The following is a 17,407-nucleotide window of genomic DNA, read 5'->3' on the forward strand; positions in this document are numbered from 1 at the left end:
AACAAAAGTGTTGCTTTCTGGATTCTATTTAATTGAAATGTCCCTGCCCTTTCAGTTGGTGTCTTCATTTGGTGTCCTATGCTACTGTGTACTATAATTAGGCACTGTTTTTACTTTCAGAGGCAATTCCATTTCAGCAGTAACTGATATGCCTCTTGTTTTTTAGACTCATTTATCTAGTTAAGTTTTAGTAGTATATATTTAGTAGTGCTTTTGAGCTAAAGAAGTGCTTTTGAGCTAAAGTCAAGCCTTACTGCATGAATCTCAGTCACCAAGAACAGCACTATTTGCCCTACTGTGCATTGGGAAAACATTTTGCAGTTTGAGGACAGGAAGAATGGCAGTTTGCTTTGTAAAAGGATAGGAATAAGTAAAGAGAATTGGAGTAAGGTATTAAAAGGGGCAAAAATAATAGGAATGACCAAAGGTTTTACTGCAGAAAGTGCAGAGAGTCTACCTAAAGAGTTGAAATTGAGATAAAAAGCAGGGAAACTACATTCCTAACAGTGACAGGTCCCCAGTTGTCCAAAGGCCCCTTGCTTTTCTGCATCTCTTTCTGTTAGCTCTGCCTATCTACTTGCTTTCTGCAATTTTCTCTCATGGCTGAATGACAAAATTCAGGGAAAGGCTCTGTTCTAGTTCTTCTGTCTTCTCCCAGCAGCAGTATTTGGGAAGATATAGCACTGAGTGGGTCCTCTGTTACCTCCTCCTTCCCATGAATGAGTTCCCAGCTGTCTGCTTCTGTTCCTACCAGCTGCAGTGTCTGGTCTGCTTAAGTTTGTAAATTGCTTTGAGATCCTTCAAGATAAAAGGTTCTTCTTAAGTGAGATCATTATCACCTTGTACATTTCTCCACTCCCTTTTCTCAGTTCAAGCTTCTTGTCTCATCTCAAGTTGGGGTCCGGCACAGTACTCCCTGTTCCCAACTCATGGCAACACAAAGCTTACACACAAATTTCAGCTTCCAATCCTTGAGCTGTTTGACGCCTCTTAGAGTACTTCAGAGCTGAAGGTTAAATATATGTATTTTCCTGAGCTGATGCCAAAATGCTTAGCACTTGCCACACTGAGATCGTACTTCTGCATTTGCGTCTGACTTCATGTTATTTTGTGTGCTTCAAGAGACTGTGGAGTTCTCTTCCTCCCACTTCTGAAATACTTACTCATTCTAGGAAGCATTCCAGCTACAACGTTGCTCTGAGATCCTTCACTGGGTTCTCATAACCACGCTTTGTTCATGTTCTTGTGGTTAAACTGTACGCCTGTCAGGGCAGGGATTTGACTCCTCTGTGGTGTGGTGAACTTACAAAGGGGAACCCTGACAGGAGTTCAGAGGGCTCTCTGTTCAAAGGTTCATAGGCAGTAGCACAGTGTTTGGGCAGGACAACCTTGTTTCTGTTCAACTGCAAGTCTAGTTGTCTCCATCTTCTATAGTTTAACTGGCTAGTAATAGACTTTTTCACTGTATGGTATCTATGTGTTTATTCCCAATGTCATTCCCATTACATTGAAATTTCCCTCTTTCCTATGAAAGTGAGGTCATCTTAAACCTGTGTTTATGATACTGCAGTCATTTCCATGGCAATAGACTATGATATCATCAGTGGAGGATTATGCCTTTCCTATGTGTGTTAGCAATTAAAAATTATGGTTTGTGAGATAAAACTAGTATTTACCAAGCTTTTAGCTTTAGTCCATGTGAGGCTGGGAAACTATTGCTTAATCCTCTAGAGAGTTCACTTGGGTAATGGAGTAAATGAATCTAGAAAATTTTGATCCTAGCAGGTGATACATTTTTGGGGTATATTTTCCTAACGAGAGAAGAAAATCAGCTAGTCCATCTTGTGTTCTCTCGCCTGGCATAGAACACTTGTCTGGAACTCAGTGGCACTCCTTAGAGCTCTGTTATTCAGAGCTACTTAAATGTTTGACTTAAAGATTCACAATTTTCTGATCTCACTAGAATGTCATTTTTCACCTTTGGAGGTCAGTAAGGTATTAGACAGTACCCACAAAAGTAAAGCAATGTGATCATCAGTCCTTTTAGTGGGTGCCCTATTTGCCAGCTATCAGTGGCCGAATCTCTTTGTTGAACCTTCCTGTGAGTTTACATGCCTTCTCATGTGCAGGTGACAGCAGAGGCCAGTTTCAACACCATAGTGGCAAAAGAAAATTCATCCATTTAAAATGTAACGTCCAGTGTTAGAACAGTTGCTAATGCTGCAAGATGAGAGTGGTGGACTCAAAATGTAACTTATTTTATCCCTTCAAATACTTAAGAATTTTTAAGCCAAGGAAGTAGACTTTCTTCATTTCCTCCGTTTTCCCACCTAACACAACTGAACTCTCATAAAATATCTCAACGATCTGAGTATAACCATTTGGAAAACAATGTCAAAATGGTGTGTTCCCTAAGTACGTACAAACTTGCATATGTCCAGTTATGCAGAAAGTCTAGGATGTGAAATGGTTCTTCATTAAATTCTTACCATATGGGTGACTACAGAAGAAAGAAATTCCTTTTCCCATTGTCATTCACTGAAATGGAACCAGGCTGGAATAAAAGGGTAGACAAAATTATTGTATGAATTTTTTGGAGACTAAAATTACTAATGCCATAATAGACCTAGCTCTTATGTGCTGCTGATACAGTCAGGTCATTTTACAGCGACCTCCTGAGCATGCATCTTCCCCATCATTCTGCATTCCTTCTGAGGCCTTACATGTCTGTGGAAAAGTCAGAGTTGATACCTCTGTTGGAAGAAAGTGAAAAGCTGGGAAGTAAAATCATTGTGATCAGGGAAGAGAATGTTAGGATGAAAACTTATTTACCAATTGTCCAATATCACGGTAAGAAGAAGTTTGTGTTAATTTGTGCTACAAAAAGATGTCATTTTATCTCAGTAGTGCTCTCTAAGATACGACCATTGTTTCACATTATAACATCCACTTTGCAGAGAGCACAACTATTGCCTTTTGCTCTTTGTAGGGTTGTTAGCAGCTGAGCAGTTCCACATATAGAGCATTCAAAGCAGTACACTGTGCACTAGCAGCGTCAGTACTTCAGTGTATTCCTTGGACTTCTGCTGTATCCCATAATACACATTGAATATTATGTTCAGTTATGAAAGCATCTATAATTCCTAGCCCCAATAAATACTTTTTCCATATAACTTCCACAGATTTTTAATGGTCCTACTATTAATGGAAACTGGTTTTGACCGTTTAAAATAAAACGTCCCTTGTCTTTTCAGTCTGGAGGTGTCTGACATGCAAGATTCACAACAGTCAAATGGGAAGTTGTCTAAAGGAGCTCCTTTGAAAATATTTGTCACAATAGGCAGGTGTTAGGTACTAGATTTTAACACCTGACACTGAGAATATTGTATTTTCTCCCCCTTTGCGAGACGCAGAATGGTATGATTAATATTCCATTCTGTCTTGTTAATGAATTACTTGCTGGTTCTACTGTTAATGGAAATAACCATTTTCCTAGATGCATTTCTAGACATAAATATCTTTGGGTGAATTTTAGTACTCCTGACAGTAAAGAGCTTCTGGCACAAATCAAAAGCTGCAATAAAAATCATACAGAGTCGATGGTAACAATTTTGTGTAAAAACACTCTGGGCATGCATATATATTATGTTGCCTCTAGGAGCTGTCTGAGCTGTTCTTTCCATAGAAGCTTACCAGTAAGGTTTTGTTTGTTTGTTTTATGTGGCTCCAGTTGTTAGCTCCTATATCAAACTGCATTAAGTTATTTGATGCTGACATCCAGGTTCCCTTGAGGATCCTTGTATCATATACTTGGAGCCTGAAGAAAATACAAAATTACTTTTCACTAGAATGTTGCCAAAGTAGGTGCAACTTTGTAGAACACGTTGATCTTTGTGACAACTAATTATAAAATAAGAAGGTGGTAATGTTCCCAAATATATCAGTGTGCTCTCTTCTGTATTTTATTCTTTTTTCTTTCCATTTCTGAATTTAGTCCTTTTTTTCTTCTTTTTCTCCTGTGCGACATCAATAGCATGTCACTGTTGAACCATGAAATTTCCCCTAATTTGCTTTCACCTCTTTTTGTTGTCCTTAATACACCATGTTCTTACAGTGCACTTCTCTGAATTGCTCTTTCCCTGTCTTTCATCTTTCAAAAAGAACTTTTTCGTCCAAAGAATCATAACTCCCTTTTGTTAATTTATTCCATTCCTCACTTGCTATATTTCCAGTGTTCTTTCAGATCCCTATTTATACAAGATGCATAAACCATGATAGTATAAACAGCAGAAAGAAAAAAAAAAACACTGACCAGTGCTGAAAACAAAGGATAAGCAGATCAAGTTCAGTACTCATGTGGGAAGACTGACATTTTTTACGTTCTCAGCAGCAGTGAGATTGAATATTCATTCCTTCTAATTGTCTGATCCTGCTAGTATCATTCATTGGGAATATCCTGTTAGTATTGTTCAATCATTTTAAAAATTAATTTTCATTTTTCTTTTTCCCAGAAAGGACCAAGTGAAAAATGACCTGTTTGAAAAAAGTAGTTGGTAGTTTTGCTGGAACTGGTATTACTCCATATAGAGGCAGAAAAAAGGTGCAGATTTTTCTTCAGTTTTTATTCCCTGTTGCTCATTAAATTCTGTGCTTACATGGAGACACAGCTGTCTATTGGTAGGCATCAGAAGCCAAGGTTATACAAAATTCCACTTTTCTTTCTGCCATTTAGGGATCTACCTCTCCCAGGAGAGCTTAAATTGTGAAAAAGGTGAAGGGAGTTACCTAGAGGGGATTCCTACCTGTCACAGCAGAGTTAACTTGGCCACTGAAGCCCATGCAAACCCCCACACCCTGCACATTCTTATCTTTGCCTCACAAGCCTTAATGTTACTGTAATCCCAGATTTTAGTTGATGCCTTTATAATTAGATGGAACTTCAGAGAACACTTTCTTTATCAGTGACTCAACAATAAAATAGTTTCAAAGTAAAAACTTGACCAAAAATCTACACTGAAATGGCTGGGCAGTTAAACTTGATGATGGTTTTAGGTCCATTCCACCTATTCTATTCTATTCTATTCTATTCTATTCTATTCTATTCTATTCTATTCTATTCTATTCTATTCTATTCTATTCTATTCTATTCTATTCTATTCTATTCTATTCTATTCTATTCCATTCCATTCCATTCCCATATAATAAATATGCATATATTTAAACATATTTATTGCTTTCATTATCTATGATACATTGAATAAATGTATGGAAACAATGTCTCATTTTGGTTGTACTTTTAATTCATGACCCATTACGGATTCAGCAGGAAGCACTGCACTTAACACTTGATAAAAAACATAATATTTTTCAAAATGACTATCCTGGTTATAAACTTTTAGAACATCTTATTGAAGAAAATTGTAAGTACTTGGACTGCACTGTACTTTATCTTGATGACTCTGCAGTGAAAACACATCTATGATGCTGCTCCTAATATTATAGTTTATAAAACACAATATGTTTGCAAAATGCTAATACTTAATGGCGTGTGTGGGTTCTTTTTATTTTTTACCTGAAAAAACTGACAGCAAGATGTTGTATGGTAGGTGCCCTGATAGTAAAGCAAAAGTACAGATTACTTTGTTGATTTACCAATATATAGAAAATCATGATGACAAGAACAAGGACCCTGTGGTCTCATATTATTTCCATTTTCTTCACTGTTGTATGATAAATCCTTTTTTTAAGAGGTATGGAAAAGATTAATGTTCACATGTCTTACTTGTCTTAATCTGTCCTTGGGCATTTAAAGATCACTCTTTGCTTGGGTTGCAAAGGTTGTTTTGTTTTGTATTGTTTTTTTCTGCTTTAGCATTGGTATTTCATCATGATATAATGTTCTGTTCAGCACAGGAACTGTAGGCAGCCTGCTTCAGTTCTGGGTGAGCACAGCCTGTTTCAGAGACAGTCTATTCTAACATTACTGTCAGATTGCATTGAAAATAATTATGTAACTGCCATTCCAAAAATAATGTAATCGAGAGACATCAATGAAGAACAACGTGGGAGGCAAAGAAAGCTAGAGAGTAGCATTTCTGAAAATTTCCACAATCTTTCTTAAATACAAAACAGATGTTTGGTAAGAATGATGAATGTTCGCTGAGACTTAAATATCTGAAGATAGATTTATTTGAGATTTTTAATCACTTTAGAACTTCATCTTCAGAAATAACCATTCCACAAATTATGAACTTATCAACGCTGTGCCACCTTTTCCCCAGATTTAACTGCTAGCTATGTGAGGAAATGTTACAGGTTTGTTATTAATGAGAAAGCTTTTTGGTAATTAGTCAAAGAACCAATTTCTTTGTGTTGAAGTTTTCATATTCATAACATAATTTAGGAATATGACGTCTTGGTAATACCATAATTTCACCAAAATGCAGTACAGTGTACTACTATAAATGCTTCAGGGCATTCATCTGGACGCCTTTCTGTTTGTTTCATCTTTTAATGTCTAGGAGGGTAAAATATGAATCTGTGCAAAGGGTCAATGCAATTATTCATTGAACTTCTTGAAGAGCTGTGGACAGCTGTTTTCATCCTATGTGTTACAAGTTTTGGTCTTTTTCAATTGAAGCTGTGATTGCACATATAAGAAGATATAACTCTTGTGGCCCTCCTACGTGTAGTCACAACCATTCATTTAATTTTCTCCCTTGCTAGAGATTTTCTACAGTTGTTCAGCGGTTTACCCACTCAGTGATGAGATCTATAAACCAGTTTGTCTATTTATATATATCTATATATCTATTAATGTGCTTATAGAAACAGTTTGTATATTTATATGTTGTTTATTTCTGTTTCATAAAATACATATTTTCCCTGATGGCAAAACTCATTGAAGAGATTCCTGCTGCTTTGCACCAATTTATCATTCACTTGTTTGTGTTGTGGTGACAAATGTTTTTTAATGTAAAATCAAACAGATTAAAAAAAAACCCTCTGAATGATGATGATGTAAAGCTTTTGCATCTCACTGTGCTGCAGAGGGACTCCTCTGTAAGTGTCAATTATTGTGCCTGATACTATCTTGGGTAGTGCTTCTGCAGTGTTCATCACTGTGGGCCACAGAGAGAACCCAGACCAAACATCCAAGCAATAGGCAAGTGTTTGAATTGTCTGAAAAGTTTTGGGGTTTTTTTGAAAAAAATCTTGTCATGTTCAGGAGCATAGAAGGAAAAAAAATAGAGATGTTCTATGATTTTTAGGGTTTTTTCAGTCATTAAAGGTCTGAAGGAAGTCTACCAACCTAGAACCAGATTGCCCTATGCTTAGACCAAAGTATAGTTTACTAAATTCCTGAGGTAATCTCTTTTGAAATCTTGGAAATTTTCTACTCCCAATAAGATATTTTAGTGGATGATTAAAAGGGGGGAAAGCATAAATGAGTCAAGAACATCAGATTTTGAAAAGAGTGTGGTCTTTTTGTCTCTGTGTTATGGATACTTTCCCACAGCACATGTTCAAATCTTCAAAATGAAGACAGATAAAATAGACCAAGGCTAAACCAAAATGTTAAGTCAGATCCAAAAGAGGTCTGAGACTTTTTCACCACAATGTTGTATTATATTAGAGGCAAGAACTGTTCTCTCCTTTGTATTTGTTCAATTGTGAGAATCATGAAAGGCCAGTAAATTGTATGTACTAGACAGTGGCTAGTTACACCTACTCTAATCTCACTGGGATTTTCCCCATTCTAGGGAATTCCCAGGAGTGGAGAAAGCAAGTTTTGTTCAGTGATTCAAAGAGAACAGAATCAAAGCTAAATTCTAGAGCTTTGTATTATATTACTTTTTATTGTCAGTTTTAAATTAAGTATTCCTGCTGCTATTTTCCTAACCCTGATCATCCTCACCTTTCTTCAGGAATTAAAAAAATCTGAATGTTTCTTTTGATATTATTTAAATGGCAGTCATTTTAGGCATTTTTGGTGATATTTAATCTAATGTAGAAATTCTCTTCCCCTCTGAGTTGCCTGATGAGAATATTGTTGGGGCTTTTTTAGAGAAAAATATTCATGTGCTTTTCTATTTTCCTTTCTCATGCATGTCATCCTCTGAAACATACTGATACTCTCTGCTTTTCAATGTATCTAATGAGTTAAGTATACTGTACTACTTAAGCAAACCTTAGCAACTGAGCATTAAGTGTTTTCACCACAAAGTAGTATCAAGTGCAAGTTCCAGCTTTGGCTGAGGGCAGTCTGGCTGTACTGCTGCCAGCAGAGGCTCTCCTGCTCCTCCCTTCACAGGCCCACCTTGGCTGCTGGATAATGAGTTGGATGAATTCACTGGTCCAAATGAAAATGACCCTTTGAACAAAAATGTTTTGAATTAGGAAGCTCTGTAAGCAATAAAAACAGTGCTGGAGAAATAGTGAGAAAATGCTGCTGAGAAGAGGGCACAGCTTCACATCAGTTTAAGCCAACACTAATAATACGTCTTTTTAGTTTTCATGTGTTGAAAACAATGAACAAACAGTGGTTAGGTGTGAAGAATCAGAAGCAAACCATTATTAATTTCAGGATTAATTTATGCAAATTCTGCTTAATATACGTCTCTCCCTTTCCCTTTCTTCATACTTTCTATCTCTGTATGTGATCTAGTCACTGCTTAGAGGGGAACTTTTTGAGAAAACCCAAAATACTGGGAAAGGTGTGTTAATGACAGTACATCATGCTTTCACCTCTGATTCAGTGCTTCAACTGTAGTAAAGGGTTCTGTTGTGGTTTTAATGCCATCCCTCCAAAGGGATGTCTGTCCTAAAACACAAATGCTAATCAGCTCTAGCCTCTAAGGAAACTCGCAGCACACACTGGAAGAGAGGGTTGAATTCAGTGCAGTGGTAGAATTCTTATGTGTGTGCCTTTATTCATCCCAAACCTCTGAAACACAAGTGTATGTAAGATTCTTCATTTGTCACAAACAAGGTGGACAGCATTCCTGTGTGCTTTACATTTAAATATTGTTTTGTAAAAACTCAGTTGAAATTATGAGTGATTATATAGCTTGCTTGTAATGTCCAAAGTAAGTCAAGATGTTTCAGTCTGAACTTTCCTCTGTAAATATGATTCAGTCATACCGTGCACAATTTGCAAAACATACACTAATTTTATTTTACTTAGAATGTATTGGGAGTTTTCAAGTTCAGTTTCTGACTGTTTGGAAGACATAAGAGCTCAGTATCCTTTGCACCATTTATGCTCTCAAAGGTGAAAAGAATTTGTCATGTGAGCAAGGAGGAGTCTGTTGAATAGTAACTAACATTGGGTTCTTCATGTCAGTGTTTTCAAATTACGTCAAAAGTTGTAAACGGCTTTGCAAAACATTTTATGTAACAATTCTGAAAGCCTGTGTGACATATTTTCTAATTAACTTATTTAGCCTAGTTTTGGAGTAACATTAGCTGTTTCATCACTTTTAGGCTATTTTGGGTATTCTTTGTGACACCATGAATAAGCCAAGAATTTATAGGGTTTCTTAATCATACAGATTAGTCATCACTGCCTGCTCATAACAGAAGCCTGAAATGCTCATTAAAATTGTCTGATGTGAATCAAAAGTTAGTATAGTTGCAGAATTAAATGATGAGAGAATACCATTATATTAGCCAAAAAAAAGCTGTTTTCAGGAATACTGGTTTCACTGAAAGTTAAAACTGCATATATAGATCAGTACGCTGAATTTGTTTCATATGAAAAATAAGAATGGGCTTCTGGGGTCGAGAATTGGTCTGGAATGATTGGTAATCATGCCTAAAATGAAATATGGTGAACGGTTTGTTTGTAGAGAGCTACAGGAAGTTGCTGCATGGTTTTGCCTATTTTTAGCTTATTTAGCTTATTTTAGCTTATTTTAAAAATTGACTAGTTATAAATCACTCTTGCACTTGATCCTTTGCCCTTTGTCTTGTGCCTTTCCATCAAAACAATAAAAAAGGTCATTTCCCTGTCTTCCACAAACTGATTCCCACAGGCAATTAAGCCAAGGTACTTGAAACACGGGGACTGAAATTCTCATCTCACCAACCCTGTTTTTTCACCAGTGAAATTGTAATGCTTCCACTGGAGTTACGTGTTGATACCAACATAAAAGAGAGAAGAATCAAGCCGTAGTCTGGCCAATGTTAAAACAATAATATTTATGGTGGAACATACTTCAGTATGAACTCTGAGCAGTGCTATTAGGAGATGTGTGCTGGAGTCACGAATATTGATAATATTTGCTTAAAAATATATTGACTTTTTGTGGAAGCAAATTCTGTTTAGAATAAGCTATAATCTTTTGGAAAAAACAGACTAAGGAAGAGAAATGAATTGAGAATTGATGCCATTTTCATACTGCAGAATTTAAATAAGAGGACAGTGTGAGCTGGTGGATTAAGCTGATCTCTCTTTGGTTTTGCCCTGGCTTCTTGACTGACCCAAGGCATGAAAAGGCATTGTGCCTTAACTAACTTCCATACCCACAAAACAGGAATAATGATGTTGTTCTGCTTTTTGAGGTGTAGAGAGATGTGTGGATGAAAGCAACTATACAAGAGCTGCTATTTGTTCTTATTACCAAGGCTGGTTGAAACAGCCTTCTTTACTGAATGGCACCTAATTTTAGATGTGTATGTGCAACACCCTGGCAGTAGCTGAAGAGCAGCTTCCTCAGCTGAGTTTTGTGGTCTTCATTCTCTGGTCCACAACCTTCTCTATTTTGGCTTCCAATGGTGAAAATGGTGATAAATCACAAATATTGCCATTAAGGAATATTGTTTATGTATTACTGTTTTTCTGTACTCCTTATTGTTGCACCTTTCTCCCTGAGAGCATACAGTTACTCATTGTTGGAAAGAATTTCCTGGATGCTGCTGTGGGCAAACTATTTTAACTTAGCTGTATTAGGAGCTTAGTATATATATATATATACATATATATGTAAGGTAGTAAGTGTATTTTTTAAAAAGTTCTTGTATTTTTATTGAAAATGGTTTAAACATTTCGCAACAAAATGTTCCTGGCTCTGAATCTCTGGAAATGAGTGCTGTGAGTTGTATGTGTGACTCTTCTGGGGTTTATCTGTGGCCACCCACACAAAAGAAACCTGGTGACTATGTATGCTATCCTCACACTAAAATCTGACTTGCTGTGTTAGTGAGTGTCTGTTAGTGAGGCTGCATCCCTACCTTCTTCTCTCTGGAAACTATAACTACTGATGAAGCACAGACCTGTAAGAACTCCTTCAAAGCCAAAATCTTAATTTCTGGGAGTTTGGCACTTGTTTGACTTTGCTAGTTTCATTTTTGGTTTTCTTGACTTTCTGATGATCCTAAACCTTTGGACTGAAGAAATTGAAAATTAGAGAGAGATAAAATGTTTGCTTTTTCCTGAGAATTTTCAGTAAATTAGGCTGTACTCTGTCATTAGTTCTGTAAGATTCTGCAAACACCCATATGCCCCAGAAGGTGCAGCATAAGCTCAAAAAGTAATATACACATATTCTTCATATCCTTTCAAAAAACAGTCTGTAGTGATTGCCTAGTGCAGAAGCATAGAATCATAGAACATTCAGGGTTGAAAGGAACTTTAAAGATCATCCAGTCACAACCTTCTCTGCCATAAGCAGGGACAATTCCCATCAGACCTAGGCCTTATCCAACGTCATCTTGAACACTGCCAGGACTGGGGCATCCACAACCTCCCTGGGCAATTTGTTGTAGTGTCTCACCACCCCCACAGTGAATAGTTTCTCCTAATACTTTATTCTGAATTGGAAGGCTGGCAATTTTCACAGAATAGTGGCAGTTAGAAGGGACCACAGCAGATCATCTGTTCCAAGCTCTCTGCTCAAGCAGGGTCATCCTAGAGCACATGGTACATTGCATCCAAACAGTTCCTGAATATCTCCAGTAAGGGAGACTTTCTGGGCTCAATCACCCACAGAGGCAAGAAGTTCTTCCTTGTGTTCAGGTGGGACTTTCTGGGTATCAGTTTTCACCCGTTGCTTCCCACCCTATTGCTCAGCACCACTGAGCAGAGTCTGGCTCCATCCTCTTGGCACTCTCCCTTTGAAACAGAGCTGAAGTTAATCTCTTTATCATTAAGGGGGATTCTTCTGCATTCTTTCAGACTCCCATTCCCCATACTCCCTTACTATCCTGCAAACTTCTGGAAACTGTCTGAGGTAACTGTTGTTGACTGAGCAAATTGTTAGTACATCATAGAATGCCTTCCCTTTCCACATGTTGTGAACTTGTTAGTAGCCTAAGAGATTTTAAAATTACATTTTTGGGCTTGTACCTGGAATGCATGGCTTGAGGATGCAGAAATGTTGGTTATCTCGGTGTTGGAAATGCATCTTTGGGTTATGTATTTTAATAGAAATGACAAATGTCAGGTAGTCTTTGCATTCTGAGAAATTCTACCCTACAGTCTCAGTGGTGTCTTTTATTCCTTTCAACTTTTATTTGAAATAGCAAAGCATCTGGTGGGATTAACAAAACTGCAGTTTTGTTTTGTTTTTTTACAAAATGGAAATGAAACCAGAATACACTCCTGATGGCTTTCGGCTTGTATTAGTGCATCTGGTTCTGGGCACCCATCCGCAAAAAGATGTAAATGTAATTGGACTGCATTCAAGGAAAAAACAAAATGCTGAGAAGTTGTAAAGCTTGATTTGTAAGAGAAAAACTTAAAAAAGAAAAATGTTAAATATGTACAGTGTGCCTGCATGACAGCAGAGGAGAGGCAGATTTTGGTAACGATTACAATTCTTAAGGGTGTGAACACCAACAGAGTTAAAAATTACTTAAGAATAGTTTAAGAAGGTATAGTTAGATTTAATGAAATTAAGTGAGCTATATGTGAACTTGAGCCTAATGTTACAGTAAAAAACCCCTATGAACAGTGAGACCTATAGATGTATGGTTTATCTGTATTGAGTTAGCACTGGGGAATCCCAGTCAGGGGTCAGGTACAACTTCTGTAGAAACAGGAAACATGAACAAAAGAAATGCAGTCCCTCTCTTGAGGGGACAAGAAACTTGGCTGGGTGGTAGGTAAGGAATAAACTTGAACTAGTGAGATGTGGAGTAGAGCCCTAAAAGGTCTTTCGAGTATTTCTCAGTCGTATTGGCTGACTGCTGGGCCATTTAGGATTATAACAATGTAACTCTTATTTTGAAGATGCTTTTTATCTTCAGTCACTAATGTATGTAAATATTGCTTTAAATTGGAATAGCCTTACTACGCGGTTGCCAAAAGCTGGAGAAACTATCCTTGGACATAAGTTTTTTGTTGGTTTCGGTGGGAAAGGAGCCAATCAGTGTGTCCAGTCTGCTCGACTCGGGGCCAAGACCTCGCTGATCTGCAAGGTAAGCGCTGACTTGCTCTTCAATTACAGCAGAACTGAATGTTCATGCAAATTCCAGTAAACCTTTTGGTCACTTACCAAAAAGCTTTTGGTATATTTTTAGCTTTTAAAAATCTCTCTCTAATTCTCTTTTCTTGTTCTTAGTTCAGCTATAAATTTAAGCATGGAGGAGGCTGTTTAAGAACGCTGCCAGAACCAAAGACTGGTTGGCGGCAGATCTGACAGAAATTGGATGTAGACAAAGATTGCAAAACTTAGGTTGATATACCATGGAAAAGAGAATTGGGAAGAGTTAGGCGCGTTCAAAATTTGAGGCATCTTGATTAGGCCTTCCTCTTTATGTTCCCCACTGTTAAAGCAATCAGCACTTAATTGATAGTATTCAGATGTTAGAAGCTATGGTCACTCTGAAATTTACTTTGTAGATGATTAAAAATCAGACACTGACAAGCCAGTGACAAATTTGAGAAGAAATGTAAAAGTGCTTTGAGGGTTGAATCATTATCTCATTACTTGAGGTTAAGATAAGGTGATCATATTAAAATTCTAGCACTTTTGTGTGCTATGGGATATTTTTGCCTACTTTTCTGAAACATCTGATGTACTGCAGTTCTAAAGACTTGCTCACAGGTCGTTGGGCTGATTCAACTTGGCAGATGCTATATTCTTAAAATGCTTTTCTTTGATTTTTGTCATTAAACATTATAAGTTTTGAGTGATCATTACTACGGTTAAGATCAAATTTTTTCTCTCTGTAGTCTTTATTGTCCATCCTGTGTTAACTGTAGATGAAACTTCAAATTGACTGGACATACTTTATTTTTTTGCCATAGCTGGGGAGGATGCTAAATTTGTTGGATCATTATCTGTCAAGGATTTTTTGAGAAGTACTGGAAACATCTCAAGGAAGCTTTCCTCACTGTTCTTTCAATTCAATATTTAGACTAAACAATGTGAACTATAAATTTAAATTACACCTGAAAGCATTTCTGGAGTTATTATTACTAGTTGTTCTGCAGTATAGGCTTTTTTTTTTGGCAATGTTTGTGCTTCTGTCATATTGTGTATATTTGATCATCTTTGCATTCACGAATGATCAGATTCAAGTACAAGATGAACTGGCAATGAATTCCCTTCTAACATTTCCTGCTAAATGTTAAAGGGTTTTTTTCCATTGCAAGTGTGAATTTTGCTTTATTTTTTTAATGGTCTAGCCTTTGCTCAGTGCAATGGAAACATACACATTCATAATAAAATTTAGTAGCTATTATAATTTTAAGTACTTTTCAAAAACATATTTCTGTTATTTCAGTAAAACCCAGTCTTTTTTTTTTCTCTGTCATTCTGTCTTTCTTTCCTTCCATCTTTCTGTCTGTCTGTCTCTCTCGTTCTCATTTTCTCTTTCTTTCTGTGGTGTATTTGTTGAAAATGTTATAATTTTCTTTTTTTTTTTAATTTTGAAAATTATTATGTAGTTTTTAAAAATTGCACTTTATAACTTCACAAAATACTGTTTCATCTCATGGAAGTCTCATAAGCAGTCATGCATCTGCATAGGGTAATGAGCTATAAAATTTTTTGCTTAATAAACTAAGAGGAATCTGACAATAATGAGCTTCTACAATGAAATTATTTTTACTGCAACAAGTATTCAGTGGTTCTTTAAGCTGGATTGCCCCTCACACATACTCTGTGCTCAGTTACGTGCTTCTGTTTTGGTCATATTTCCCAACATTTTTTATCCAATATGGGTGCAAAAATTACTTCTACGGTCTGAAGTTCAGGAAATGGAATCAGTATTAGTACTAAAGGGACATTCTGTTGGAGTGTGGCATCCTCTTAGTTGCAGTGTACTTTAGACAGGGTGTACTCAGCAAGACTGGAGATAGATGTCTCAGATCAAGGGATAAAGAATTCTTCATACCTCAGAGCTTTAAAACACAAGAACCAGTTTTGGTGAGGGTTTGAGAGAGAGAGTGTTATAATGATTTACTGTTATGACTAGAAATGCCATAGAGTGCTGTGGGATTTAATGTAAAAATTGTAAAAAGTGTTACAAATTGAGTAGTGGAAATGCAAACAGTGTTCCTGCCTGGATGTTTCTGCAAGTGGCCACTGTTACTCTGAGTTACTGATGTGTGTCACGGTAGCAGTCAGTTTGCTCCATCCTGTAAAACAATGTACTGATGGAATAGTTACAGAGATGTAAAGGATTCGTATCAGGGTAGTAAAGGATCTAAGCAAATAAATTAATTGCTCGGGTTCATACAAGAACACTGTTGCAGTACTGAAAGTATGACAGTGTTCTAGAGAGATTCCAAACTCCCCTATTTTCTTTCTTTTTGTTGTGATCAATCCTAAAAGAATCTGTTAGGCATTCTAGAATAAGATGGTGGAAGGATGTTGGTCTGAAATACATTGTATGTGCTGAAAAAGGTCCTGCTTTACTTCTGACAAACAATTTGGAATGATCTTCACTGGACATTGCTGATATTGCATATAATAAATTTTCTTTAAGCCATGGCTGCATTTGACTCCTAACTAGAAACAGGAACTGTTGTATTACTATGTTGTGTAGTTTTTTTAAACCATCCATAAGCCAAATATAAGTTAAAGTACTAAAGGCTACATTCTCCCTTCATTGTATGAATATAGCTGTATTTCAGATGCAGCCCAAAATATGATGGGTGTCTTCAATTTTTTTTCTTTTGTATTACTGTCTTATGCTTGTCTTTAGTACCTGTTTAATTCCCTAATGACAAGAAAGAGTAAAGACTCAAAATAAAAAACAACATATAAAATAAATAAAAATTATCAAGAGATAGTTGCTTTTTGTTGGAAGTAATTTTCAGGTGCAGATTAGTTAGATTCTTAGGCTACTAGAATTCTAGTTGCTATGATGCCAGCCAGCTCCCTAGCTCCACATGGAAAACATGATCATAAGCAGGGAAAACCCAGACTGAAAATTACTGATGTAATTCCATTTATTCTGATATGCAAACTGTGTGACAGTAATGCTTGCATGAATGGCTTTTGTTGTTAAAAATTCAAGAAAAAAGAAATGCTATTTCAGCACTTAACAGTGTTCTGTGGTCAGCAGACTAAGACATTTAGTTTTCAGTTTATCTGGTAGTCCATCTAGCAGAGTCTGTGCAAAAGCAGAAAATATTTAAAACAATGTTATATAATTTGACATGGTCAGTAAATATGCCTTTAATCTAAACTGAGTCTCATGCCCAATACTCTTGTCTTCCTTGGGGGTAAAGCCTGAATGGAAAAATAAAGTCCTTCAAATGCACTGGGATTAACTGGGTTGGATACTGATGAACTAACATGGAAAAAAGTTTCCAGAGGAAAGCGACCTCCATGGACACCCCTTGGAGGGCTTGCCTCCAGCACTGAGATGTCTTACTGTGAGCAGAAGTACCATGGCTGCTCTCAGCTGTTTTGACAGTTGAAAAGTAAGGGACGCCTGTCTGTCAGTCATGCAGAATCCAGAGCTGAAGGAAGGAAGTTTCAGCTGAGCTTTTGGAAGAGGGTTATGAAATATTTTGTTGCTGAATTAACGGAGCAGATTGTGAGATTTTTTGTAGAAGAATCATGGTAACAAGGGAGGGAGAAGGTGATGCCATCAGATGGAATGTATTCCAGAGCACAGCTGCTAGGCTGAAGAGGTGAGCACAGCTCAGGTTTAAATTGCAGATGGCTGCAGTCATCCAGCCTAAAGCAGTCAGAAGAGGCAGCTTCTGACAACCCGCCCTGTCTGGCAAACTGGGAGTAGTCAGAAGTACAAATATACTCTAATATGCAAACAATTAATAATACAGTGACCCAAGAAAATGCTGGGTTGTTTGGGATTTTTTTTCCATGTACTAAAGCAATGTTCCATCTGGTTAGACTATTCTGACCTTAATTGCTGTCCTGCTTTGCTGAAAAACTGGGACTATCCTTAATAATGCTTTAGGAAAAAAACTCATTGTAGGAAA

General features: G+C 36.9%; 1 protein-coding gene across 4 annotated transcripts in view; it reads left to right on the top strand.

Annotated features, from left to right (window-relative positions):
* RBKS (ribokinase) overlaps window positions 1-17,407 on the top strand; it is a 75,899-nt gene that overhangs the window by 6,974 nt on the left and 51,518 nt on the right. For all 4 annotated transcript variants that reach the window (XM_033056144.2, XM_033056145.2, XM_033056142.1 and 1 more), the window contains exon 2: window positions 13,290-13,422. In XM_033056144.2, coding sequence (XP_032912035.1) covers window positions 13,290-13,422 — 133 coding nt within the window. The remainder of the gene's footprint in view (window positions 1-13,289; window positions 13,423-17,407) is intronic.

Source organism: Catharus ustulatus, chromosome 3 (genome assembly GCF_009819885.2).
Source record: "Catharus ustulatus isolate bCatUst1 chromosome 3, bCatUst1.pri.v2, whole genome shotgun sequence".
Lineage (NCBI taxonomy): Eukaryota > Metazoa > Chordata > Aves > Passeriformes > Turdidae > Catharus > Catharus ustulatus.